This window comes from Mustela lutreola, chromosome 1 (assembly GCF_030435805.1).
Source record: "Mustela lutreola isolate mMusLut2 chromosome 1, mMusLut2.pri, whole genome shotgun sequence".
NCBI classification, from domain to species: domain Eukaryota; kingdom Metazoa; phylum Chordata; class Mammalia; order Carnivora; family Mustelidae; genus Mustela; species Mustela lutreola.
The window spans coordinates 179,442,941-179,468,766 of record NC_081290.1 but is presented as its reverse complement, the minus strand read 5'-3'; the positions used below and the strand labels follow the sequence as shown (position 1 = coordinate 179,468,766).

Sequence of the window (25,826 nt, the reverse complement as noted above, 5' to 3'; positions counted from 1 at the left end):
CACACATATATATATAGATATATAGATATATATATATGGAGGGAAATGAAAATACAATGGTGCAAAATCTTTGGGACGAAGTCCAAGCAGTTCTAACAGGGAAATCAATGGTGATACAGGCCTACCTCGAGAAACAAGAAAAATCTCAAATAATCTAAGCTTATATCTAAAGGACTTTAGAAAGAATAAACAGAGCCCAAAGTCAGAAGAAGAAAGTAAATAAAAGACCAGAGTGGAAATAAGAAATTGAGACTAAAAAGCAATAGAAAAGATCCATGCAAAGAGGAGTTGGTTCTTTGAAAAGGCAAAATTATCAAAATTAATAAAGCTTCAGCTAACCTCAAGAAAAAAAGGGAATCAAATAAATCCAAGAATGCAGAAATGAACCTTTATCACAGACCTACAAAGGATTGTAAGAGTGCTATGAAAAATTGTATGCTAACAAACTGGACAATTTCAAAGAAATGGATAAATTTCTGGTAACATGCAATCTTCCAAATGGAATCAGGAAAAAACAGAAAATCCAAATAGACCAATAACTAGTTCCAAAATTGAAACAGTAACTTAAAAACTACCAAAAAACTGAAGTCCAGGACCAGATCTATTCTCAGGTGAGTTCTACCCAGTACTTAAGAAGAATTCATACCAATTCTCTTAAACTAGTCCAAAAAAGATGTAAGACAAAATCTTCCACATGCATTTTATGAGGCCAGCAAAACCAGAAAAGGACACCACAAAAAGAAAATAAAGGGGGGTGGGGGAGAATTAATTATAGGCCAATATCCCTGAAGAAGATAGATGCAAAAATCCTGAACAAAATGCCGCATTCAGCAATACAGTGAGAGGATCGTTCACCACAACCAGATTAAGCTTATTCTGGGGGGCAAGGATGATTTAGTATCTGCAAATCAACCAATACACCACGGTAATGAAATGAGTAAAAATCATATGCTCATCTCAGTAGCTGCAGAAGAATCACTTGACAAAACGCAACATCCTTTCAGGACAAAAGCTCTCAAAAAAGTGGATTTTAGAGGGAACATATCTAATAAGGGCCATGTATAACAATCACACAAGTAACATTTACTCAATGGTGAAAACCCCAGAGCCTTTCCTCTAAGACAAAGATGTCCATTCTCACCCCTTTGTCAGCATTGTACTGGAAGTTCTAGTCACAGCAATTAGACAAGAAATAGAAGGATCCACATGGGTAAGGAAGGAGCAAAACTGCCAGTAGCTACAGATGGTATGACATACAGAAGATACGGAAAACCCTAACGACACCACCAAAAAAGTGTTGGAGGTAATAAATAAATAATGTTGTAAGATCCAAAACTGAGATTTCACCTGTATTTTTATACCCTTTAATGAAGTTGCAGAAAGACAAATTAAGAAAACAATTCCATTTACACTGGCACCAAAAAGAATAAGATATGTGGGAATAAGTAGAACCAAGGAATTTAAAGCCCTGTACCCAACAGTGATAAAAGGCTGATGAAAGTAATTGCAAAGGACACAAAGAAATGGCAAGACTTACAATGCTCATGGATTGGAAGAATAAATATTGTCAAAATGTCCATACTACAGAAAGCGAGCTGTGGACTCGGTTGATGTCCACAGAAATAGCAACAGCATTTTCCAAATAGGCAATAACTCTAAAAAAAATTTTTTTAAAGATTTTATTTATTTATTTGACAGAGAGAGATCACAAGTAGACAGGCAGGCAGAGAGAGAGGCAGGGATGTGGATGTGGATGAGAGGAAGGAATCCGGAATGCCGGATGCGGGACTCAATCCCAGGACTCTGAGATCATGACCTGAGCCGAAGGCAGCGGCTTAACCCACTGAGCCACCCAGGTGCCCAATAACTCTAAAATTTGTATGGAACCACAAAACACTCTTATTAGCCAAAGCTATTTTGAGAAAGAAACAACGCTGGAGTTATCACAATCCCAGATTTCAAGATACACCACAAAGGTACACTAATCAAAACTATATGGTAGTGGCAAAAAAGAAACACATAGATCAAGAGAATAGAGAGCCTAGAAATAAATCCACGCTTACATGGTCAATTAATGTACAGTATATAATGGAGAAAATACCATCTCTTCAACAAAATCTATTAGGAAAACTGAACAGCTGCACACAAAAGAAGGAAACTAGACCACTTTCTTACACCAGGCACAAGAATAAAAGCCAAGCGGAGACCTCAGTGTGAGACCTCAAACCATAAAACATTCAGATGAAAACATAGGCAGCAATCTCTTTGACATCAGCCTGAGCAACATTTTTTCTAGATTGTCTCTTTGAGCAAAGGAAACCAAAATAAACTATTGGGACTACTCCAAAATAAAAACCTTTTGCATAGCAAAGAAACCATCAACAAAACAACAGGCGGCCTGCTGAATGAGAGAAGGCATCTGCAAATGATATGTCTGATAAAGCAGTAATATCCAGAATATAGACAGAATTCAACACCAGAAAACAGTCTGACTAAAAACTGTGCAGAAGATCTGACTTTTTTATTTATTTGATAGGCAGAGATCACAAGTAGGCAGAGAGGCAGGCAGAGAGAGAGAGAGAGAGGAGGAAGCAGGCTCCCTGTTGAGCAGAGAGCCCAATGTGGGGCTCAATCTCAGGACTCTGGGATCATGACCTGAGCCGAAGGCAGAGGCTTTAACCCACTGAGCTACTCAGGCGCCCCAAGATCTGACTTTTTTAAGGCAAGACACAGAGAGCCGACAGACGTGAGAAGATGCTGAACATCGCTAATAACGCAGAAAACGCAAATCAGAGCCACAATGAGTTTTCACCTTCCACCTGTCTGAAGAGCTAGTGTTACAAAGAGAAGAAATAACGAGAGTCGACGAGATGTGGACATGACAGATCTTTCATGCACTGTTGATGGGGATGTAAATGCTGCAGCCACTGTGGAAAGCAGCATGGAGCTTCCTCAGAAAGTTCCAGTTAGAAATACTGTAAGATCCAGTAATTCCTTTACTGGGTGTTTACCCAAAGAAAACTCCTATGGTTCTGCATTACTTACAGTAACCAAGTTATGGACGCACCCTAAGTATCCACAGATGAATATGAAGAATGTGTGTGTGTGTGTGTGTGTGTGAGAGAGAGAGAGAGGGAGAGAGAGAGAGAGAGTGACTCCATAATGTAACAGAACGCCATCCTGCCGTCTGCAATGACATGAGTGGACCTAGACGGTATTCTGCTAAGTGAAGTCAGTCAGAGAAAGACAAATACCATAGGATTTCACTTATATGTGGAATCAAAAAATGAATAAAGATGAAAAGCAGAAACAGATGCATATGGGTGCCTCAGTGGGTTAAAGCCTCTGCCCTCGACTCAGGTCATGATCCCGGGGTCCTGGGATCGAGCCCTGCATCTAGCTCTGCTCAGCGGGGAGCCTGCTTTCTCCTCTCTCTCTCCTCCTGTCTCTCTGCCTACTTGTGATCTGTCAAAAAGAAACAGATGCATAAATACATAAAACCATCTGGTGGTTGCCATAGAGGAGGGAGTTTGGCAAAAAGGAGTAGAGGGGAGTGGGAGGTACAGCCCTCTGCTAAGGGCGTAAGTCACGGCAGTAAAAGGTACAGTATGGGGAATATAGTCAGTAGCACGATGGTAGCCTTCTTTGGGGACAGAGAGTAGCCCACACCTGTGGGAAACAAGCCTAACATGTAGAGTTGTCCAAACACTGACTTGTACACTGGAAACCAATGTCATATTGTGTGTCAACTATACTTCAACTAAAAAGAGAGAAAAAGTTATATTGAGATATATTGCCATTAATTTTCCTAATACCAGAGACAGAAAGAGGATGAGACAGACTAAGAGACATAGGAGGAAAAAAGTCATATCCACTGGAATAGAAAACAGAATGACATCTGGATTTCTAGCAGCAAATTCTGAGGGGAAAAGAATAATTTTCAGACAAGAACTTAATGCCTAATGAAACCAATCAAGCTGAGAGTGATCCAAAGACATTTCAGACATCCAAAACCTTTACAAGGTCACTTTCCAGGTATTCCTTCCAGCCCAGAGCTCTGAAAGATGCAAAATATACTACTTTACCTTGCCTCGGTCTTGAAGCATCTTTTGGTAATACAGTAATTAGCAGCCAAGCCAGTGAGCCCTCTGGTGGGTCACATTCTGGGTGGTCACTGTACATCACATGGGCTCTGTACATCACGTGGGCCTTTTTGGTTGTCGAAACTAAGATTTTCCAACCTCACGTGGTGACATCATACAGGCAGGTCTGAGAGGACCGCGTATATTAGCTGGTTCCGATCTGAGGCTGCAGCTAGCTGTGTTCATTTCAGCAAGGTTCGCTGTGTCTAGGGAGTTGTCCATGGTGTCTACTCACTGAGCAAACGCTGAATGAAGACAAAGAAAAGGGCACGACTGGTTATCTTCCCTAATTCTGTAGTCTAGAGCAGTACGGGAAATGCACATATCAAATGGCCAAGAAGACCACCCTAATTCACAATGAAATCAGTGTATGTAATTTGGTACAACTATACAGAAGTGTATAGAAGAATCAAAGACTGAATTCTGACCTTACCCTATGGAGGACCAAGCTGTACTTTATATAAGGCAACTTAAGTATGATCTGCAGAAGATAATAAATCCTAGAATAAGTTGCCTGATATGCCACTGTTATAATTCTGCTACCTTTTTAAAACTCAGAGTCCAGCGTTAAAAATGCAAATGACATTTAGGTCATTTGTACCTCAGTGTGAGTAAGTTTCATGTCCCTTTACAGAGAGAGTGGATAGAGCACAGAGCTCGGTGCAAACGGGCAGAAGTGGGCATGCAGACAAGAACTGTGCAAGGCAGAAATGGGCTTCATTTCTGTAGCAGTGAGGGTGCAGGTCCATGGACCTCCAAAGTATTAAGCTTCCCGCACATGCAGGGATCCAAAGCAGCAGTGAATTCTCATCATGAAAATCCATTGGTAGGAAAAACTTTGTTGACAGGAGGAATAGTGACGGGCAGGTGAGCCAGGATTTGTGTGGCTGCCAAATGCTTATTAAACATGTTGCCCAAACTCCCAGGTTGTGTATCAACCAGCTGGGGATTAATTTAGATTTGTGTAGAATCCAAGCTTCCCTATCGGTCCTGACTTGCTGAAGAAAGAGCTTTAGAGCCAGCCCAGGGACTTGGACTTAATAAGGCATTTCAGAGGGGATCAGAGGTTCTGGGGTGATCAGGGTATAAATTCCTAATACCTGTCTACTTACTCAGTCCCACGACTCATCACCACCAGGCAGGCTGTGTGAAACGTTTCCCCTGACCTCCTGCACAGCTGCACCAGGAGCCCATGCAGATCGGCCTCTCAGAAACTGTCTGAATGCCGCATTTGAATGTGCATTTATACAGAGGCTGCTAAACCCCGGATATCACGGGAGCTTGGATCAGTTTACCCTTAGGTGCTCTCATTTATATTATTCAAATTTAAAACTGCATTTAGTTTATTCATACCAAAATGGTTAGCTGGGAAAGAATAAAGCCCCGTGGGAGCCGCTGTCTTTGTCATTTAGCAGAGTCAATAGGAGACGTATTGGAAATGTCGAGAGATCAACTCATTGTGAAGAGTTTCCTACCAAGGTGCAGCGAATTATTTGGAAGTCCTGGCATCCGAAGCAGCTAGGGGCCCCGTCTTTCCAGTCATGTACAAGTACTAACGGAGGCATCAGCTCACTGTCTGAATCTCTCAGTCACAGCAAAATATAAAGACCTTTGTGAGTCAAATACAGCATGAGAAAAAAATGGCTTAACATAGAAGGGGAGAAGAGTGAGTCCTACCCAAGAGGGCCTTTAAGGAGGCTTGTTTGAAAGGTTGGGGTTTTGCTTTATTTTATCACAGGTAAGGATGAACTTTATTGCTCTGCTTCTTGACTTTTATATTAAGACCCATAGTCCTCATTTCTGCATTGACCCTACAGAATTTACTCCTTTGGATTTTGTCCTGTGTGTTCCCATATGCTGCCTGGCAATGCTGCTAATTTGTTCCTGTCAGTATTTCATGCCCTTTTAGTTCTGTATTAACTTGTTCTGTGCACCCCCACTCCCTCTCTCCTCCGTTCGGAGGACTCTTAGAGCGTGTCACCAGCCCTCAACACGTTTGCTGACGGACATCACTGACACCCACATCTCACATGAATGGCTGTTCTATCTGAGCTAAGGAAAACTACTGTGGAATTCAATGCTAAATTTAGCTATTGTTTAGGAAACTCTACATTTTATGATGGATTATATATTCCACGTAAAGAAAGCTGACATCCGTGAAAAGAGAAAGCAGACAGTACCAACACTTTCATTCTGATTGTCATTAATGCCTCACCTACATCTCAGTTCTGTGAAAGAAAGTGATCGTAGTGTAGTCTTACTATTTATTGTAGAGCTGAGCTGGACTCGGAGTTACCCAATCCCATTCTAGTCCCAATGCCCTTGCTGTACCACTGCTCCTGTGAGCAAATCACTCCAGCTGATTCTGGACTTTTCCCCTTCATAAATTTGTCAGAGGCCATGATTAGATTTTTGAATAGGGTTGAATGGATGAAATAATTCTGAAATATCAGCGCCTCATTTCTTTATATTCCAAGTTAGTGTAATCATTGTAGAATACTTTCAAAGAAATGGTCAATTAAAACTTGAAACAAAAATCCTTGATAAAGAAAAATGGCATAACTCCCATTCATAAACGTAAATAGAGATCGCTCCTACTATAAGAATTCTTAGCGCTACCAACTGTTGTTTTGGACATTTTTATGAAGACCCAAAGATTTCTTCCCTTTCAGGTGTAAAGGTAGTGGTGACTCTGTGTTTCCACCCCCCTCACTCCGCCTCCCCCTGCGGCTCCGCCCCCGACCCCTGCTCCCACACAGGAGCTGCAACTGCGGTGAACCTCCACCTGTCTTAGGAAAAGGAGTTGTTTTTAGGGAAAAGGGGATGATGGGTTTAGCTCCACTGTGCCTTCCAAATAAAAGCCTAAACATTTAGTTTAGGATTTCAAAACCTCATCCTACCCTTCTGCGTCTCCTTCATGCTCGCTTTCCTCCCTCCCCTAATGCTACCAAATGGCTGGACACGTGCGGACACAGATCGTCAGTTTCTGGATTCCTACGGGCTTTTGTTTGCTTTTCAGTCTTTATTTTTGGCTTCTTTAATTCCTTATTTCTATCGCTCTTGACAAAACATGGCGTTCTGTTCAACCGTGTGTGTCTGAGAACACATAGGAGATCGTTCTCGGCCAGTGAGAAGCAGCCCGTAAGAGCTGCTGAATTAGGGTGAATTGCTGGGCCACATTTTTAGGTCTTGGAATCAAACTTATGTGTCATGGACCTGGACAAGATTAAATCTCTAGCATTAGTGTTTCTAGAAAGAGTCTTTACGTGTGACTAGAAGGGAAGAGTCATGCTGTCTGACCAATAAATGCTGGAGCTCATGAAAGACAAGCGGCTGGAAACCAGTCGCTGACTACGGCAGACACTTGGAGGAGTGAGTGTTGTCTGTGATGCTCAACGACTGAGTGTCTGAGTGTCTGAGGTCTCTGACAGGCAGGAGACACCTTTAAAGCCTGTGGAGAGTCTACAGAACATAAAAGGTACGTCAGAATTTAGTTGAGTTTTTATCACATGATCTCCCTGATATGAGGAAGTGGTGATGCAACATGGGGGCTTAAGTGGGTAGGAGAAGAATCAATGAAACAAGATGGGGTCGGGAGGGAGACAAACCATAAGTGACTCTTAATCTCACAAAACAAACTGAGGGTTGCTGGGGGAGGGGGGTCGGGAGAGGGTGGCTGGGTTATGGACATTGGGGAGGGTATGTGCTTTGGTGAGTGCTGTGAAGTGTGTAAGCCTGGCAATTCACAGACCTGTACCCCTGGGGATAAAAATACATTATATGTCTATAACAAAATAATTAAAAATTTAGTTATGTTTTAAAAACAGAAAGGTTAAATATTACATGTTCAAATAAATATTTCATTATTTGGTTTCCTTCATTCTTTGTTTAGGGAAAAAAATCAAACTTGAAAAAAAATTTAACTGGCCCTGCTTATTTTTGTTGTTGTTGCTATAATAACATGAAGGGATCTTTCCTGAGAAACACTTCCTAGCATCTGGAGCCCTCTGAACACCACATCTACTCGAAGAAATAGGAGTGTTAACTTGAGCCTTATCTTTGATAAGATTCCTGAGTCTTTAAATTTTCTGTTCATTCATTCTCATTGGCCCTGTCTATTTGATTCACACTGTCTGTGTTCTCTCCTTAGATTATTAAAGCGGGAAGAAAGTTTCACATTCATCCCTCGGTCCCGTGAAGAGCTTCCCGATAACTTTCCAAAGGAAATCCCTGGGATCTGCTATTTCCTGGAGGTAAGGACTGGTCCTAAGCAGCCAAAGCCTTCTCTTTCCTCCTCAAGGATAAAAAAAGTTTCCTACAACATTGGCACCATGTTCCTCCGGGAGACAAGCCTCTGAGACCTACTGCAGATCAAAGACTCCTCCAAAAAGCACAAGCCCAGAACACGGGTCATGACGGGAGAGTAGAACAAGATGGTTTCTCTTCCACTACTTGCCTGAGAACAAGCAGCGGAATTTCTGTGCTGTGTGAGGCAAGAACAAGGTGGATAATGACTGTCAGCTAAAAAAAAAAAAAAAAAAAAAAATGGAAGGGGGGTAATGTGTCCATCCCTGTGAGTGTTTTTGGTCATATATATATATATATATATATATATATATATATATATATATATATATATACATACACACACACACATGTGTGTGCACACACAAATATATATATCTATATTTTAAGTAGGGGCCCCCTTTCAAAACTAATAGATTCTGTGTTTCTTGTTTGTCACACATACAGGTATCTTCCCCCATTTATCTAGATCACTTTTGAGAGCCAGTTTTGAGGATATAGTCCTCCGTTTAGTGAGTTGGTATGTGAGGACTATTTTCTAATTTTGTTTTTCTGAACAGACATTTCATACACATCATGGCAGTGTGGTTGTCTTCCCAGCAGGAAGAACTCTAACTCAGCAAAATATTTTAGGGATATTACCTATTTTTCTACATCTCTCTTCTCCTAGATAATTACATTTCACACAACATTACTCCATTTTCCGAATCTGCTACTGTGTAGTTGGTGTCTTATGTAACTGTAACCTACTAATCAAATAGAGTTTCGCTCATTTAGACAGATGGGTGCTCGGACGGGGCATACACATAACCAGGGACTGCAGATGCCGAGAAAGCGTTGTCTGTCTGCTTAGCAAATACATCTTTTAGATTTAATTACTGTAGCACGGAATCCAGAGGAAATAGCGTTTCCCACTAAAAGACTCGTCTGTCACCAGAACTACCGAAAGTCTTGCTGCTGTCTTCTGACAAATGTCGGATAAAACAAAATGCTTTGCTGCACTGGACCCTTTTCAATGTAGCACTTGCAAAATGGGTACCTTGTACGATGTACTCAGCTATATTCTAATAAACAGCGTCCCCATCCCGTGGCTCGTTACTCTTCCCCCCACCTCTGCCCACTCCGCCTGCCGGATGCCTCCTGAGGGCTACTTGCCACTCTGGGAGAAAACTGCCAGATGCTGGCATTAGGGAGGAAGAGGCTGTAGGCTGTTTCCCAAGAACGTTATTTCTTCTTGCAAAATAAGGGGTGGGGGGAACCCTGTGTTTTATGGCTTTGAGATTTTAAAAATGATAGTAATTCTTTTCTTCTGCAGTTTGATTTATGTGGCTCTTAAATTCAGTGAATCACTTTCATGAACCTCTTAAATTCATGAATCACCTCCAGACCTACTAAAGTAGGTCTGTCCCCTAGGCCCCATCATCGCCATAGTGACAGACAGGCTTCCATCACGTGTGGTCCTAAAATGAAGATCTGTTCCCGCTAATTAGCACTGCATGAAAATATTAACGCAGGCTCCCCCTGAAATCTGGAGCACAGTACATCCAGAGTTTTCCTATTTTGGATTAATATAAAACCCAAGTTTCTGCTGAGGTTAATGAACTGGAAATCGATGTGTTTCCCTGAAACCTTGGAATGGCCGTTTTCTTCCAAACGGTGTACTCCTTGAAAGCTTGCGTCTACTGAACGTGACCGAGAGATTCCTCTGGGCATGCACGGGGGCTGCGTTAGGATTCATTCATGCCGCAACTCAGCTACGGAGCGTATTAATAGTGTCCAGTGTAGCCTGGGAGGCTGACTAGTGCTTTTAAGTTCTCTAAGTGTGTGCTAGAAAACATTTATAGATACATAAAGTATTTGTTATAATGATGATCTCTTCTGTAATTGCTGAACTGTTTTCACCCCAAGGCTCATGAGGATGCTAGTACCGCACACAGTGTGGAGATGGGATCTAGAACCTGAGCTTTCGGAAGCCTCGCCTGCCTCCCTCCTCCTTGGGTCCAGGTCTCTGTTTTTAACAACACGGGGGGCCAGAAGGCCAGTGTGTTTATTTGAGGGGAGTTTTATAGACTGGGGACAAGGTGCTCTAGTGGGGGTAGTTACAAAGGAATTCTTCAGGGGACTGGGAAATTAACCCACTCCCTTCACAGGGAAGAAGGGGGAGGTTCCCAGTTACTGTGAACAGAACAGGCCGGGCACACCTCAGTCCTCGTGCTGAAGACAGACTTCAGCTGTGTATTCGAAAGAATAACAAACTCTCTTACAGCCCAGGAACATGGGGGAGAAAACCAAGCTTCACGGAAGTAATTTATACTTATTCTGCATAGGAATTTAGAGCTTATTATGATAAACTAAATCAATCAATGTTTTGGTGTAAGCAATGTGTTTCATAACCGTAAGACTGCAAGGGACTCCCAGTAATCATCCGACCTATTTCTCTGCTTTTCGTGAGGATTTGTCTAAGCAACTATTCTAGATATACGATCTTTCTCCCTATACTTAAGAATATCTGTGGGAAGCATATTTTTCAAACATTGCTGGAAACCCACTTCATTACCCAGTCATTTGTAATAGGGCCCAAGAAACGAATTGTATATACATTCAATTTGTCGAAAGAATAACAAACTCTCTTAGTTTATATGGCTCTACTTAGACAACAAGTAGCCATTTACATTGTCACAAATGTCACCATGAAAAATACACCAGAGATCTATTATATATTGTAGGCTGTAGACTACACTTTTCAAACAATGTAATTTAAATATATCTTGGAAGCTATAGTCTGAGGCAACAGTCTAGTCTGCTGCCATTTTGCCAACCTACTACTGTTGATTATTAGTTACACTATTGCTATGTAATTGCAAGTTACTGCAGACAATGGCTTTTCATGCTAGCTGCACTCGTAGAAGTTAGAAGCTATGAACAACTATTACATTATTTGTCCTACATAATACAATCTACATATCCTCCATTTAGGAATTGTCACTGCAACATTGGGTCACAGTATTTCAGCTAATATCTGTACAGTATTCTTACCTAAAAATGATAGCAAACATCATATATTTTAGTGTGGCAGTTTAAAAAGGATGTAAATGGATGTCCTATTACAAATCAAGTGGTATTAAATTAGGGAAATGGCTTTAACCCACTCTGAAAGGGTTACATTAAAATATAATCCAGCACTTACAGCTCCTCTGTTTAGTATTTTTTGAGGCAACTAATCTGAAGTCACTTTAAGACTAGGCATTGGTATGAGAGATTCACATTGGCATCAGTGTTATTTTGATAGAAACAAAGTCATTTGGAAATAAATCAGTTACCCAACAAGGTCACACACCGCCATGTGTACCTCCAGAGAGCACACAGTATGCACCTTGGGGACCTTAATAAATAAGTCACATTAGCCATAATGAAAAGAATACTTCTCAATGCCTGTAGAACACATGTCTTTGGGGAAGAAGATAAAGCTTCTATGTAACAGGTGACCAAACTGTCTAAAACCTGCCCCAATACGCATGTCTTCTACTTTAAATTATTTTGGATTTCCCTTTTAATATATGACCCTGTGGAGTCCGTGAGCCATGCCCTAAATGACTCTGATTCAATGCTTCAGAGGGGAATTGTCACGGCCCCACGCTTGGTTCTCTTGCCCAGGGTTAACAGTATCAAGAGACGCGGCGTTCTGTGGTTCAAGTGCAAAGTGCACTCTCCAGGACACACAGAGTAAAGCAAGGCCACAACTTAGACAAAACCTCATTCACAAGTGCAGCGAGGCTTTCAGTTTTGCAAAACGTGCCAAAGATTTCCAGCAATAAAGCCAAATTAAGTTGACTGATGCATACAAAGGGCAAAGCCGCAGGGTTTGGAAAACCACCAGGCTCTGTGTTCTGTACAGAAATATTGCTACCAATTGAAATCACGTATTTGAGTTGTGAGATATCAGGGAGGACCTCAAGATCCAGACTGTCATTAAATACATTCACCGAAGGCCCCGGGTGTCCTGCTTGCTCAGGGCAGGTGTTACGGATCATTAGGGCAGAGAATGAAACGTGTACCATAGCTTTCCGTCTTATCACGCATTTTGAGCACTACTGAGCTCTTGCCCAGCCCATCTGCACCACGCCGTCCGTGGAAACCCTCTCTCTCAAACCTCCCCAGCAAACACTAGCCTCTCCACACCTCCGAACCTCACATGGCCACAGCGAGAGTGGCTGATGCCGGTCTCAGACAGACAGGGACACCCACCCAACCCCAGGCCAAGTGACAGCGCACCTCGGAAGTGAACTAACTGTTCCCAGCTGTGCTGGGGCCTGTTACCATCCGCAGCTTTTCCCTGTGCTTTTTCTCCCCAAAACACTCCGACTCCAAGCACTTGGTGTAGCTTTACCAAAAATTCATTCAAAAGGAACTACACATGACCCTGAAGAGGCTTTGGGCGACAACAGAGGCCTTTTAGCCAACAATACCCAGAAACCCAAGTCCAAGAACCAAGAACCAATCAATTGCAACCTAGGTATTATTAGGTTAGAGATCCTCAGCTACAAAAATCGTGAAATTTCTGTAAGCATATCCTACCAGATACAGCGGGAAAAACATGGTGCATGAGACACTGAGTAATGAGAATTTAACCTATGACCTCCAGCACGGCAGTCCCTTATGGGCAGCTCTCGGATGCAACACTTCACTCGCAAGCAGCTGATTTCCTGTCTGCACAAACAGAGTTGCAGTGACTGAACTAGCTCTACTGTTTCATGGGTACTCCGGCCCCAGCACGGTGAGGGCCCGCGAGGTGGTCAAGTACAGACCCTGATACTATAGCAGATAAACAGGAATCTGGTCAGAATATACCGAGATAGTGTGCAAAATTCCTTCCTCACACTTGAAACCTAACTACTGTCTTGCCGCTCCTCTGTTTCCTTCCTCTGTTCCTTTTTTACTTTCATAAAGAAAAAAAAAAAAGCCAGTGATAGTCAATCTCACACTGTAAAATAGCTCGTTTTATAAAGTAATGAATCCTCGATGTGGGGGGGGGGGTCGGGATGTGCGTGTGTGTGCTGTATGTAGATATTACGTGATTAAAAGGAGGGACATCTTGGAAGGACCTGGAATGTCAGGAAGTAAAATTTGCATTTTTATTTCCAATACGTCATGACTGGAACACGACTTCAGTCGAGGGCTTCACTGCATTCCTCTCCTAGTAAGAAATGCTCCCGTCCAGCGGTTCAGCTCATCAGCGTGGCCGGATCCGGCTGCCTGTGGACAAGGTACCCAGGAAGCCTTCCGAAATACAAACTGCCGAGCTCCGGCGCCTGCCCAGATTTGGGCTCAGTGCGTAGCAGGTGTGGCCTCGACACTGTATTTAGGAAACCACTCTAGGTAATGAGAATAGAAATCCAGACTGGGGCATCGCTGAAGAGTATTCAAATAACCCAATCACCAGGAATAAGTACAAGTTGACTCAGAGAATCGTGTATTATTTCATCTGTGGTTATTTTGGAAAGCTAAGTGGTTTGGGCTTTGTAGCATTATTTCTTTCACAAGTCTTAATTTTAGCTTTGGTCTTAAATTTACAATCTGCTTTCGGAGCAGGAGATTTCAAACTTATTAGAAACAGCATGAATAAGCAGGAGGGAGGAACACTGCTCACTATAGGGCTCCTGGCACAGTGGACCCAGTTCCGTTTGCTGAGTCATTGCCGGAGTTGTCCGTATCCCACATACTTGCTGATCTGCCCCACCAGGCTATGAACTACACACTTTTGGACACAGCCTGATTTCTGAATGATCCATTTTTATGTTGTCAAGAAATCACCAGCTTAATACTTAGTCTCACTCTGTACTTTTCACATTGAACTGCACACTCATCTAAAAATGATTTCCTAGCAATACTTTAAAACAACCTTTCAAGCAATAATTTAAGCCATGGTATGAGGCTGTATGAAACCTGTACTTCTGTGCACTTCATGGAACCTTTAGGGAAATAGAGGCATATTTTATACAAGCAATAATATAGCGGGTGTGGACTTCCAAAAGATATTCGCAACTCCAGCAAAATGAGCGGCAGCAAGCGAAAACTTGGATAAAAATGACCTGTGCAAACGACATGGTTCATGCATCTCAGAAGCTACTCATTTGGATACATGCTATGAAGTCACAGACTCCCACCATGCTCTTTCTGTTGTATGATTTGAAAAATACCTATCATAATAGGATTTCTATTCCTCTGTGAAGAGATCTGTGTATGTAATGTTGCCCAGGTTTTGGGATCTTTGTAGAATTGAACAGTGAGGAGTGTTTAAGGATGGGTCCATGAGTGAAGGTGCAACACAGGTTGGATGAGGTGACTGAGAATGTAGGCTTTGCAGAAATATGGATGGATCTTGGGAAAAGTGAATTCAACTCTTGGTAAGGTCTTAGAAGATGAAAGAGAGATAAACTAGATTAAAAGTGCTCATTGCTACTGTTTTCTGTGATGGCAAATACTTGGGAAGTAGAACAGTATTTTGGCTCCTGAATACGATTGGCTGGATGTCATCTGAGGTAGAATTAATGCACATCTGAAAACGATCCTGTAGCCATATTGAAAATAACCTGCCCTTCTCAACTCTCTTGATGAAAGTACTGAAGCTTCTACATTTCAAAATGAGTAATTAACATTTTTATTCTCGAAATGTAATTTTTTAAAAATGTGGAATAGTCTATAATAATCAGTCCTTTAATAGTCAAATTACTCCTCTATCATTTAGCATAACGTACTAGGATTACAGCTCAAGGCAGGTGGTAAACTCACGTTCCGGTGAGGAACTTCTAAACACCAGGTTGTTATTTAGCCAAGTCATATAAACTTAGGATCCCCTACTCCTAAACCTCTGAATCGGCTTACAGCCCCTATTACTGCCTCCCCTCACCGGGAAAACTCTCTTCTAGTCGTGAATCTGAATACAGTTGCATTTGTATTTGCTGCTACGTTACCTTCCTGTTAACCACTGCAAAACTTAAGGTAGCATCCTTTTGCTCGCACTTTAGAAAATCCCCCTGTAAAAATCCAACAGGATCGTTGATTCCCCGAGAAAGTTTTTTTTGATAATTATCTTTTTTGCGTATCATTGGAGGCTTAATTCTTAATAAACATACTTTTCATTGTGAATAAACAGAAAATACTTAATTTGAACCTATTATAGTGACTCTTTTGATGCACAATTTAAAAATAAAGGAATCAGTTAATATTCAGCCTTCTTCTGTGACCTTTTCACTATCTGGAGATAAAGAGAGGATTCTCCTAAATATATTTTTACTGTGTTCTATTAAATGTAATTAAATATGAGGACCGTAATGCATTAATCGGTAATACCAGAAATGTACAAAATTGCTTTACACCACCCCACTTTTTAAAGACGAGCCTCCTCTTTTTCTGCCTAGCAGATGCACATCAGACCCGGGACCAGGGACAGATGGAGACGGTGGGGGTGGGCAAGAGCTTTAGCAGAGATGGAGCAAAAAGATTTGATTTTTTTCTGCAGGAAGGTATAGATGCTCTTAAAGGAGAGGCAGTTTCCACAGTGGACTTAACGAAAGCCAGATGACTTATTTGACCACTGGTCATTCTTATGTTAAAGAGACAAGAGGAAAATAAACTCCTTCACAAGCCATTTTCAGTTTCCTTGGGAGGGAGCCTCAAGCCCGTCAGCACTGGTGCAGATCAGGGTTAGACCTCACGGAGCTACAAACAGAAACTCTCGAAGGCAGCCGAGAGAACCAGCCTCCGTGAAGGTCAATGGAGGTGTCAGATGTCTGGCCTGAAGGAACAAAGGAGGCCAAACACCAGCTCTGCCTTGTGTCGTAGAAGAGCCTGCTACGATTAGCTCTGAGAACCGACTACCAGCGTGCAAAGTGCCTATTCAAACATTTTGCCCCACTTACAATGCGCCCTCAGTGAGAATATGGTTTGATCTCATGCACCCTTTCTCTGAGTGTGTTCTGACATTCTAGAAGTGATATCTTTCCCTCATTGGGAAATTTCGTCCCAAAGAATAGAAAATGCCCTGTGTTCTAAAATCAGTAAAATCACTTTTGGAGCTAGACTCTATTCCATAGTTTTCTTCACATCGTCCTCAAGGGCGGCCTGGGTTGCTGGCAGAACAAGGGTTGGGCTTTAGATAGACCCAAGCCCACCCTTCTGACCCCGAGCCCACCAAGCTCCTGAGGGTTGGGGCTGCGGAGAGTCACCCAGCATTGATGGTTCTGCGGGAGAGAAGGGGTATTCCCTGGCTTGGGAGATTAGAAGTGGTTAGGTGGCCTCTTACCCTCATCGAAAGGTGTTTCACTTTTACGTAACGGGTTAATTCAGGCAGAGATTGTTTGGAACAGAAAACATTTTAAGGGGAGAAACAAATCTGAATCACTTTTAGTTGGAATTATCAGCTAGAAAAAGGATTTAGGACAAAGATTTCTGTCTTGAAAGAGTCAACTTACATCCCAAAGTCACAATGCTAGACCCCTTTGAAGGCTTTCTAAATGTATCCATTTCTTCAGCACTGAGAAAGAAAAATAAATTTTTTGACGGATTAAGTTCCTATCCCCTGGAAATAACGTATAATCATAAAATGCATTTGAATCATCTTTTTCTCTATGTTTTCCATTTGTGGCAGAATAGATACATAGGATGTCACAAAAACAGACTTAAAAATCGTGGCATTAAGCCATGGTGTGCAAATTTGGCAACATTCTTTTACTTAAAATACTAAGCTGTTTTTAATGACATGAGGGATAAGAATAAGAGTCAAATAATACTGGATTAAGACTCGTTCACACTGGGGTTATTCATATCCATATTCCTATTATTCTCAGAATAAAATCTAAGTCAGAGCTAATTGATATTCAAGTCATTTGAACAGTAAATATACACATTCTGCATCACTTCTGACTAACAAGAATCTATATACATTCCCGAACCCAACGAAACATCAAATCCTAGAACAACTCTGCTTTTATGGCCTCTCCTTTGTGCTCGGTGTCGCTAACTTTCAAGGCCAGCAAGAGAAACAGCTTTCTTCTGAGGTTCGGGGTGGTGGGATCAAATCTGGATCTATAGTATATTTATGTAGAGCCACTTGAAACATTTCTGTTTACTTGTTTTCATTCAAATCTCCATGAAGTGAAGCAAAATACTAGAGTGGCCAGAGGGTTGATCAACAACGTGAAACCCCCCCCCTTCCAGCGCTGATTGGTATAAATTACCACGTTGAAATGAAAGTCAAAGTGTGCCTTGGTGTCTCAGATGAATTGTTTGAGTCTGTTTCAACTGTGTCATCAGGCGCTCGTAACGTCCGTCCCTTTCTTTGTTACACCACTCGGTGACCTGCAGTAACAGGTACCATCGCCTTTTCTGTTGATCGTTCAAAACACTTCCTTCCCTATCTAAAAAGAATTCTTCTGCTAACACGCAGACGTATACCTGACTACAGGAAGTGCCCTGTTTCATGAGATCCGTGCAAGGTGCCAGAGCAAGGACCGCAACAGGGAAGGTGAAGAGAGACAGGAAAATCCAGCTTTGCCCACATTACAGTCATGTCTCTGGCTCGCCCAACCCCGTGAACCCAGAAGAAAGCTTAAAAAAAGGAGGGGGGGAGGGACTGATTATAGATTTTTAAATAGAGTTTTCACACTTCACAGAATGTCAAAGTTCATCACGTCAAAACTTTGATTAACAAGAAACTTAAAAAACATGCTCATCAGAATGAATCTTTTCTCAAGTCTGAGAACTTCTTGCCTTATAGATTCTGCCCCTCCGCCCCCCGCCCCAGCTCCGTGCAGAGTTGGTCCTCTGCTGGGAGAATGTGGTCCTGTGCCTGTTGGTATTCGCCGTATGTGCTCACTAAACAGCATTACAGTCTTTAGGATAATGAGAAACAGCGAAAGGGCCCGGGTCTCAAGTGTGGCTGTAACTTGAGCATCAGCATAACTGGCGGCTGTGTCGGAGGAAGGCTCTTGGCAAGCACGAAAGGCGCGGCCTCTGTGCAGGAAGCTCACCAGGCCCCGGAGGTGGCCAGCACCTGCCGCTTCGCTTCTTTTCCTTTCCTTCCCCTCCCCCGCTCCTCTCGCCTTCCTACCTTCCTTCCTTCTTTTCTTAAGAAAGATGTGAAAATTGTGTTTCTCTCTTTGGGCTGGGGCTTCTCTTTCCGGCCTGCATCCCACTGGGCACAGGGTGGCTGAGGAGGGCAGGGAGCGAGGGCGCACCTAGAGATCGTTGGGGCTGCGAATGACTGAGCTCGCGGAGGCCTTGCCTTGACCTCCCTCAAAACAGGAGATTAAAATACTTCCCTGTTTGTTCTTTCACACTGAACCCAAACACTTTCTCAAGAAGCATCCTGGCCAACCTTTTGGACAACGTCCTATTTTTGCCCCTACAGAGATCTTCCTTTAGCAAAATCCTCTTATTTTCAAAGAGTAAATTTTCACTTGGGGACCACACTGCTCATCACTGAAATAGGAAAGACGCATCTTCTACTTGTAAGGAGATTGTTTTTTAAAAACGACTTTCCAGTAAGGCCAGTACACCCAGTGCTAGTTGGTTTTACTGGCTCTCTATCAAGAGATGACCGTTACACTGTCTTGCTTCCTGTGCACCCCTCTGTAACTCGGCTTGGGTTTGGGGTCCTTCTGAGTGTCTAAAAACATTTGCCATCAATTGTGAGAGTCTACTGAATTGAAAAAGCAATATACAATGTATTCCGTGTTTCTTAGCTCTCCGCCTTGGAGATCCTAGTGTGTATTCAGATACCTGTTTATAACCACAATTTCTACTTACGCACCAGAATTAACTAATTACCATGCTCTTAAATATGGAAAGATCACAGGTTGGATCTTTGACAAGTCCCAATTCAAAGCCATTTTTTTTTTTCAGGGAAAATTCAATCATTTCTAGCAAAGTATTTTATTCTTAAGGGGAAAGAAATTATCTTACTTAAAAGAATGAAAATGAGGAAGATATTATGCCTTTTCATTTTAGGTGTTCTCAACACTAGAATAATTTGAGCAAGTATCGAATAGATTTAAAGAATCTTTAATCCCTCAACATTTTCATTTTTTGTTAGTGCATTAATAATACAGTCAAGCTCTTTATCAAGTAGTCTCCGTGATTTAAGTTTGTGTTCATTAAGAGAAAATTATAAGAAATAATACAGCTTTTGTACTTTTGTATTTTTCTGGAAAGATATGCTTCTATAAGTCAAATATCTTTGAATTTTGGTTCTCACTAATTTAGACTTTTTTTTTTTTTTTTAATACATCTCAAGGGTCTTCTACTCTAACAGATTGAGTAGTCAGTACAGGGAAGGGATATGACAACTTCAGAAAAATTAAAAACTTGAAAAGGGTAAATTTCAATGTCAGTTGACATTTATTTATTTCACACTAACTTATTGTGAAATTGTGAAGAAAGAGGCAGCTACCATATAAATTGACACTTACAAAAATACAAAATACTTTCTTCCTGTGATTTCAGTGTTAAAGAAAGGCTGTCTGTGTCTTGAGATAATACACAATATTAATACTTATTTGCCTTCAATGCCTTTACCATTTTTATTTCTTGATGGAAATATGTTTAATAATCACCATAGAAATAGAATAGATGTGGTTAAGGAAAACAGGAGAAATTAAGATCAAGTGTGAACAGCCGTGACCCACAGTCCTATTTTCTCCCTTTTGTTCTTCCTGCCGAATTGGCATCTAAGGCCCAGGTTGGCAAAGTTTACAAGCTACTAATCACTGTCTCCTTTAAGAATTTGGAGATAAGGATGAATTATTCCAACTACGTGGATATTAATTCAGCCATCCTGGCAGGTTTTGACTACCACGAAAATCAGGTTGGGTTCAAATTTGAAAAATGGACCATGGAGAGAAAGACTTTCTGATTTTTCTTAGAGATGAAGAAACAGCCCTTCCCTTATTTTAAAAAACAAAAAAAATCTTCCTGGGAGTTTGGCCTTGGAAAAACTCTGACATTTTCTAACATCTGCCTGCAACTCCATTATAACTTTGGTAATCAAGTCACAGAACTGTCTCATCATGCTTTTGAAATGTACCGATTAAGTGCATTCCAGAAATAAACACATATCATTCTTCCTTTCAAAATCATCCTACCTGAATTCTGACTCCTAGACTGTGAGTAGCCATTTTACAAAACCAAAGGGTCTCATTTCCCAAAACTGTACTTTAGATAAAAAATTTAAAAAAAAACAAAAACCACCAAAAAACAAAAATCTTGCCTGTTCATTTCAGTGTATAAGATGAAGAGCCAGTGCATTTCCATCAACATTCTGGCTCTATACGGTCAACGGTAAACTTCCCAGCTCAATACAAACACATAGCTAGAATGTGCTAGGCCTTCATCTGCTTCCGCTGCATGGGGTACGTTTTATGTAACCAGATACCTGAACTATTTTATAATCCTTTGGCCAATTCATTTGCTGTAATTTCATGAGTCTAAATTTTTGGTTTGGCTTGCAGTATAAATACTATTGTACATGTGCTATTTTGCTATCAGAGTATACTTTGTGAGTCATTTCTTTAAAAAGTCTAGTTATCACAAACTTGAATTACAAGGTCATTAACAATATCAGGTAAATATACTAATATATCTGTAAGGCATGGTTAAATTGCATATATTTTGAAATGTCAAGCTATTTTTTTTTAACGATGAATGCATCTCTAAAACCTGTACCATTCATTACAAAGTTTCATTTGTTATTTCATATTGTGTTTTAAAATGTTTTCCCTTATCCAGCAGTACAGGTTTAGAGGACCTTTTTCTGAATGAAATGATAAAATACGCCTCATTTCACTAGAATTTTAAGAATACTAGTATGTGTAAAAGTATATAAGCACTTTCAGGATTATAAACAGCCACTGTATCTTCTATTTAGTTTTCATGTAACACCATTTTTTACTCGTGATTATTTTTACTTGTAATTATTCTTAATCATGCACAGTGTAAGTAGCATGTTTCATTACGAAAAATGTCTTTGTATCTACAGACTGCAGAATATGGTAAATCTGTATATGAAAAATGATGGATGAAAGCCTGGGATTCTTTTACAACAAAGTGGAAATGACAGTTCTGTGTTATAGTTACACAATTCATTACAAAAAAAAGTCATGCATTTATTTCCTTTCTAAGTCCAAACTGTCACTTATAAAATATTTAAATCAATAAATGATACCAAAAAAGAGGAGTCTGCAGATTCTTTCTAGCATATTCTTTAATGACCTGAGTGAAGAATAAATGAATGTTTTCAATGAGTTATCATTATGGTTGTAGATGATGTCTATGACACAACTATTTATTTTTACAATATAAAATCTCTTAATTCTCTTACAAAACCAATGGTACAGGTCACCATTTCTGTACTTTTAGGCACCCTGAATATCTATCACACAGAAAAGGCATGATTCACTTGCCTTACGGTCAGTTTGCTCTCTGGAAAGGACCGAGAAATGGGATCGTTTTATTGTCATTATTAAATGTCAGCTCAACACCCACTGGGTGGGTGCCTCATCCAACAGTTAGATTAGATGCTGCACGGAGCTAAAAGAAGACTATTTAAACCCCATGTTCCTACATTTCTTCAGTGAATAGATACAAAATCAAGTTATCTTTGTTACTGTATTGCACTCTCCTCCATAACCATGAGGTCTCAACTCTACAAATCTATTTCTGGCAGTTCTCAAGGGGGGTGTCCATCCTTTGTCCACAAACAGAGCTGTGCTCATCTTCTGCTATTGTGTTCTGAGAGATATATGCCGTTTTGAGGTCTTGCCACTGAGAGTTACTTTTCTATCCCTCTTACACTGAGGCAGAAAAAAGCAGAGAAAGTATGTGCACATACAAACACGTGCACACACATGCATAATTCCAATGAAAACTTCCTCAGGAAATAGTAAAAATTTCCCAGATGCGCAGCAGCACGGGAAGTCCTTCCTCTGGCTACACCTGATGGGCTATGGGCAGCTATCCGTCGTTGACTATGTCTCCCTGTTTAAAACAGAGCTGGGATCTTTCAGAAACCATGTCTATGATACTAGCCGTGAGGCTGTTTTGGTTCTCTAATTCTCAGGGACAGAGACATTCTGAACAAGTTAATGATTAGTATCTGCCAACACTACCCCGCAATAAAGCATCTGACCAGACCATAGATCCCCACAGGAGTCCCAGATTACGGTTGAGAGGCCTCTCCTAATCAGGAAGGGAAGCCATTGCAGAGACCAACATGAGTATCTCTTTCAAGACAAGGTAAACCCCCTTTTTACTTCTTGAATTTATTTTCACCTGTAACTTATCTGATGCCCTGACTTCAAAGAAGGCACTGGCTTCCATTTTGTAAATATTCTTTTGACGGTAGATCCCTGACTGATAAGACTTTCGTCTCTCCATGCAGAATGGTTGAGGGGCCAACTCAAAATCACTGCCAAAGGAATGGGGAACAATCTGTTGACTTCAAGTCAACTGGGTACAGACCTCTTCTGACAACATTAGTGAGAGATTTGGGGCACCGCAGTTTCAGTATTCCTCCTCGGGTTTGTTGTTGCTGGAATGAGGAAGTGAACTACTCAAGACTTGACCAATTACTCTTGTTCCAAAGGATCAAGTTACAATATTGACTGTCTTCAAATGATAATACCCAAGATTTACTTACGTGGTACCCTCTATGCAACCAAGTAAGTGCTGGTTCAGAGGAATTAACAGGGAGTAAATAATCAGAGTACGGTTGCCCCTCAGTGCTTAGACCTACCGTATCTTATTTCGATCTACCCCTTAACCAAACTGAAATATACTGTATTATTCTACATATCACCTATGTTTATAGTGCATTTGTGCTGGATAAATACCAAATATCTTGTTCTTCAATTATCTGAACTGCGCCACAGAATAAGATCCCAGGACCCTGAGATCATGACCTGAGCAGAAGGCAGACGCGTAACGACAGAGCCACCTGGGCGCCCTCCGAGGTCCTTTACATCACACCGTGTAGGCAGGCTCCCCTCTGTGAAGGGACTTACTACACTGGGCGGCTTACCCACTGCTAAATCACACCACTTTTAAATTACTAACCACACTGAGGGCGGAGGCTTGGGATAGAACCCACCATGTGAAGGGATATTAAAATCTTAATCAAAACAGATCTTTTAAAAGGTTCTCTTCCTTCCTTCGGCTCGCCATCTTTAGGCTGGAAGAATGCCGGCACACTGTCTCTGGGAGGAGGTTCATGTTCAAGGGGACACTGAGCTTGTGGGAACAGCTGTCCCTGTATGGCCAGAGGGCTGAGTTTTCTCAGGATCACAGGGGAAGCACTTCATCAAGATAATGTCACTCTGAGCTTATTAGTGCTAATGTGAGAGAGTGAGAAGTGACTGAAAGGCTTAATATTAACACTTTCTAATATAGAACAAGCTTCTCAGCCCGTGAGATGAAGTGAAATCTTCAACGAGCCTCTGCTCTTCTCCCTGCTTCTGCACAGTTAATCAGGACTCCGAGGTGGGAAGTACTTAACCGGCAGCTCCTCCAGCCCCCAGCTCTAGCCAGGATGACTCAAACCCACCGGGCCTCTTCCCAGTGGCCCCAGACGCAGCAGCCTCCAGCAGAAGCCAACAAATCCCAACCTCACTGGTCCATTTCTGCACATCTGCATACTTGGGAGCCCCCCCACTCCACCCCCCACTGGAGTAAATTCTCTTCTATAGTTTCCCAGAAGGAGAAGGGCTAAGGCTATTAGCAAATCTGGACCATGTGCTGGGTCCCACTGTGTATTCTTTAATTTACTTATTTCACAACAACCTTAGCAGGTGAGCTTTAGTGTCAAAACACAGACAGAGAGAGGGGAGGAGTCAAGATGGCGGAGAAGTAGCAAGCTGAGACTGCTTCAGCTAGCCGGAGATCAGCTAGATAGCTTATCTAAAGATTGCAAACACCTGAAAATCCATCGGCAGATCGAAGAGAAGAAGAACAGCAATTCTGGAAACAGAAAAACAACCACTTTCTGAAAGGTAGGACCGGCGGAGAAGTGAATCCAAAGCGACGGGAAGATAGACCCCGGGGGGAGGGGCCGGCTCCCGGCAAGCGGCGGAGCAACCGCGCACAAAATCAGGACTTTTAAAAGTCTGTTCCGCGGAGGGACATCGCTCCAGAGGCTAAACCGGGGCGAAGCCCACGCGGGGTCAGCGTGGCCTCAGGTCCCGCAGGGTCACAGAAGGATCGGGGGTGTCTGAGTGTCGCAGAGCTTGCGGGTATTGGAACGGGAAAGCCGGCTACAGAGACAGAGCCGACAGTAAGCTCGCAGCTCCGTGTTACCTTGAACCGGTCGCAGGCTCGGTGAGCTCGAAGCGCGGCCGGAGGTCAGGCAGACGGGAGTAACTGGGCGCTGTTCTCTGAGGGCGCACTGAGGAGTGGGGCCCTGGGCTCTCGGCTCCTCCGGGCCGGAGACCAGGAGGCCGCCATTTGTATTCCCGTCCTCTGGAACTCTATGGAAAGCGCTCAGGGAACAAAAGCTCCTGAAAGCAAACCCGAGCGGATTACTCACCCCGGCCCCGGGTAAGGGCGGTGTAATTCCGCCTGGGGCAAAGACACTTGAGAATCACTACAACAGGCCCCTCCCCCAGAAGATCAACAAGAAATCCAGCCAAGACCAAGTTCACCTACCAAGGAGTGCGGTTTCAATACCAAGGAGAGCAGCAGAATTCCAGAGGAGGAGAAAGCCAAGCACGGAACTCATGGCTTTTTTCCTGTGATTTTTTTTAGTCTTGCAGTTAATTTAATTTTTTCTTTTTCATTTTTTTTTTTTTCTCGCCTTCGGGTAAAATTTTTTTTTTTTTTAACTGTTACCTTTTTCTTTTTTAACGATTTTTTACTAGTTTATCTAATATATATATATATTTTTTTACATTTTTCTTAGGTGTTTTCTTTTTTAAAAAAAATTCTTTTCTTTTTTTTTTTTCTTTTTTCTTTCTTCCTTTTTGAACCTCTTTTTATCCCCTTTCTCCCCACTCACGATTTTGGATCTCTTCTAATTTAGCTAAAGCATATTTTCCTGGGGTTGTTGCCACCCTTTTAGTATTTTACTTGCCCCTTCATTTACTCTTATCTGGACAAAATGACAAGACGTAAAAATTCACCACAAAAAAAAGAACAAGAGGCAGTACCGAAGGCTAGGGACCTAATCAATACAGACATCGGTAATATGTCAGATCTAGAGTTCAGAATGACAATTCTCAAGGTTCTAGCCGGGCTCGAAAAAGGCATGGAAGATATTAGAGAAACCCTCTCGAGAGATATAAAAGCCCTTTCTGGAGAAATAAAAGAACTAAAATCTAACCAAGTTGAAATCAA

At 41.8% G+C, this 25,826-nt stretch overlaps 1 protein-coding gene across 2 annotated transcripts in view; it reads left to right on the top strand.

Annotated features, from left to right (window-relative positions):
• The window catches only part of GUCY1A2 (guanylate cyclase 1 soluble subunit alpha 2), a 332,057-nt gene that overhangs the window by 286,696 nt on the left and 19,535 nt on the right, over window positions 1-25,826 (top strand). The window contains exon 8 of one of the 2 annotated variants that reach the window (XM_059179573.1): window positions 8,293-8,395. In XM_059179573.1, the coding sequence (XP_059035556.1) occupies window positions 8,293-8,395 (103 nt within the window). Of the gene's footprint in view, window positions 1-8,292; window positions 19,735-25,826 lie in introns of those variants that run through there. The other variant, XM_059179572.1, reaches the window with a different exon arrangement.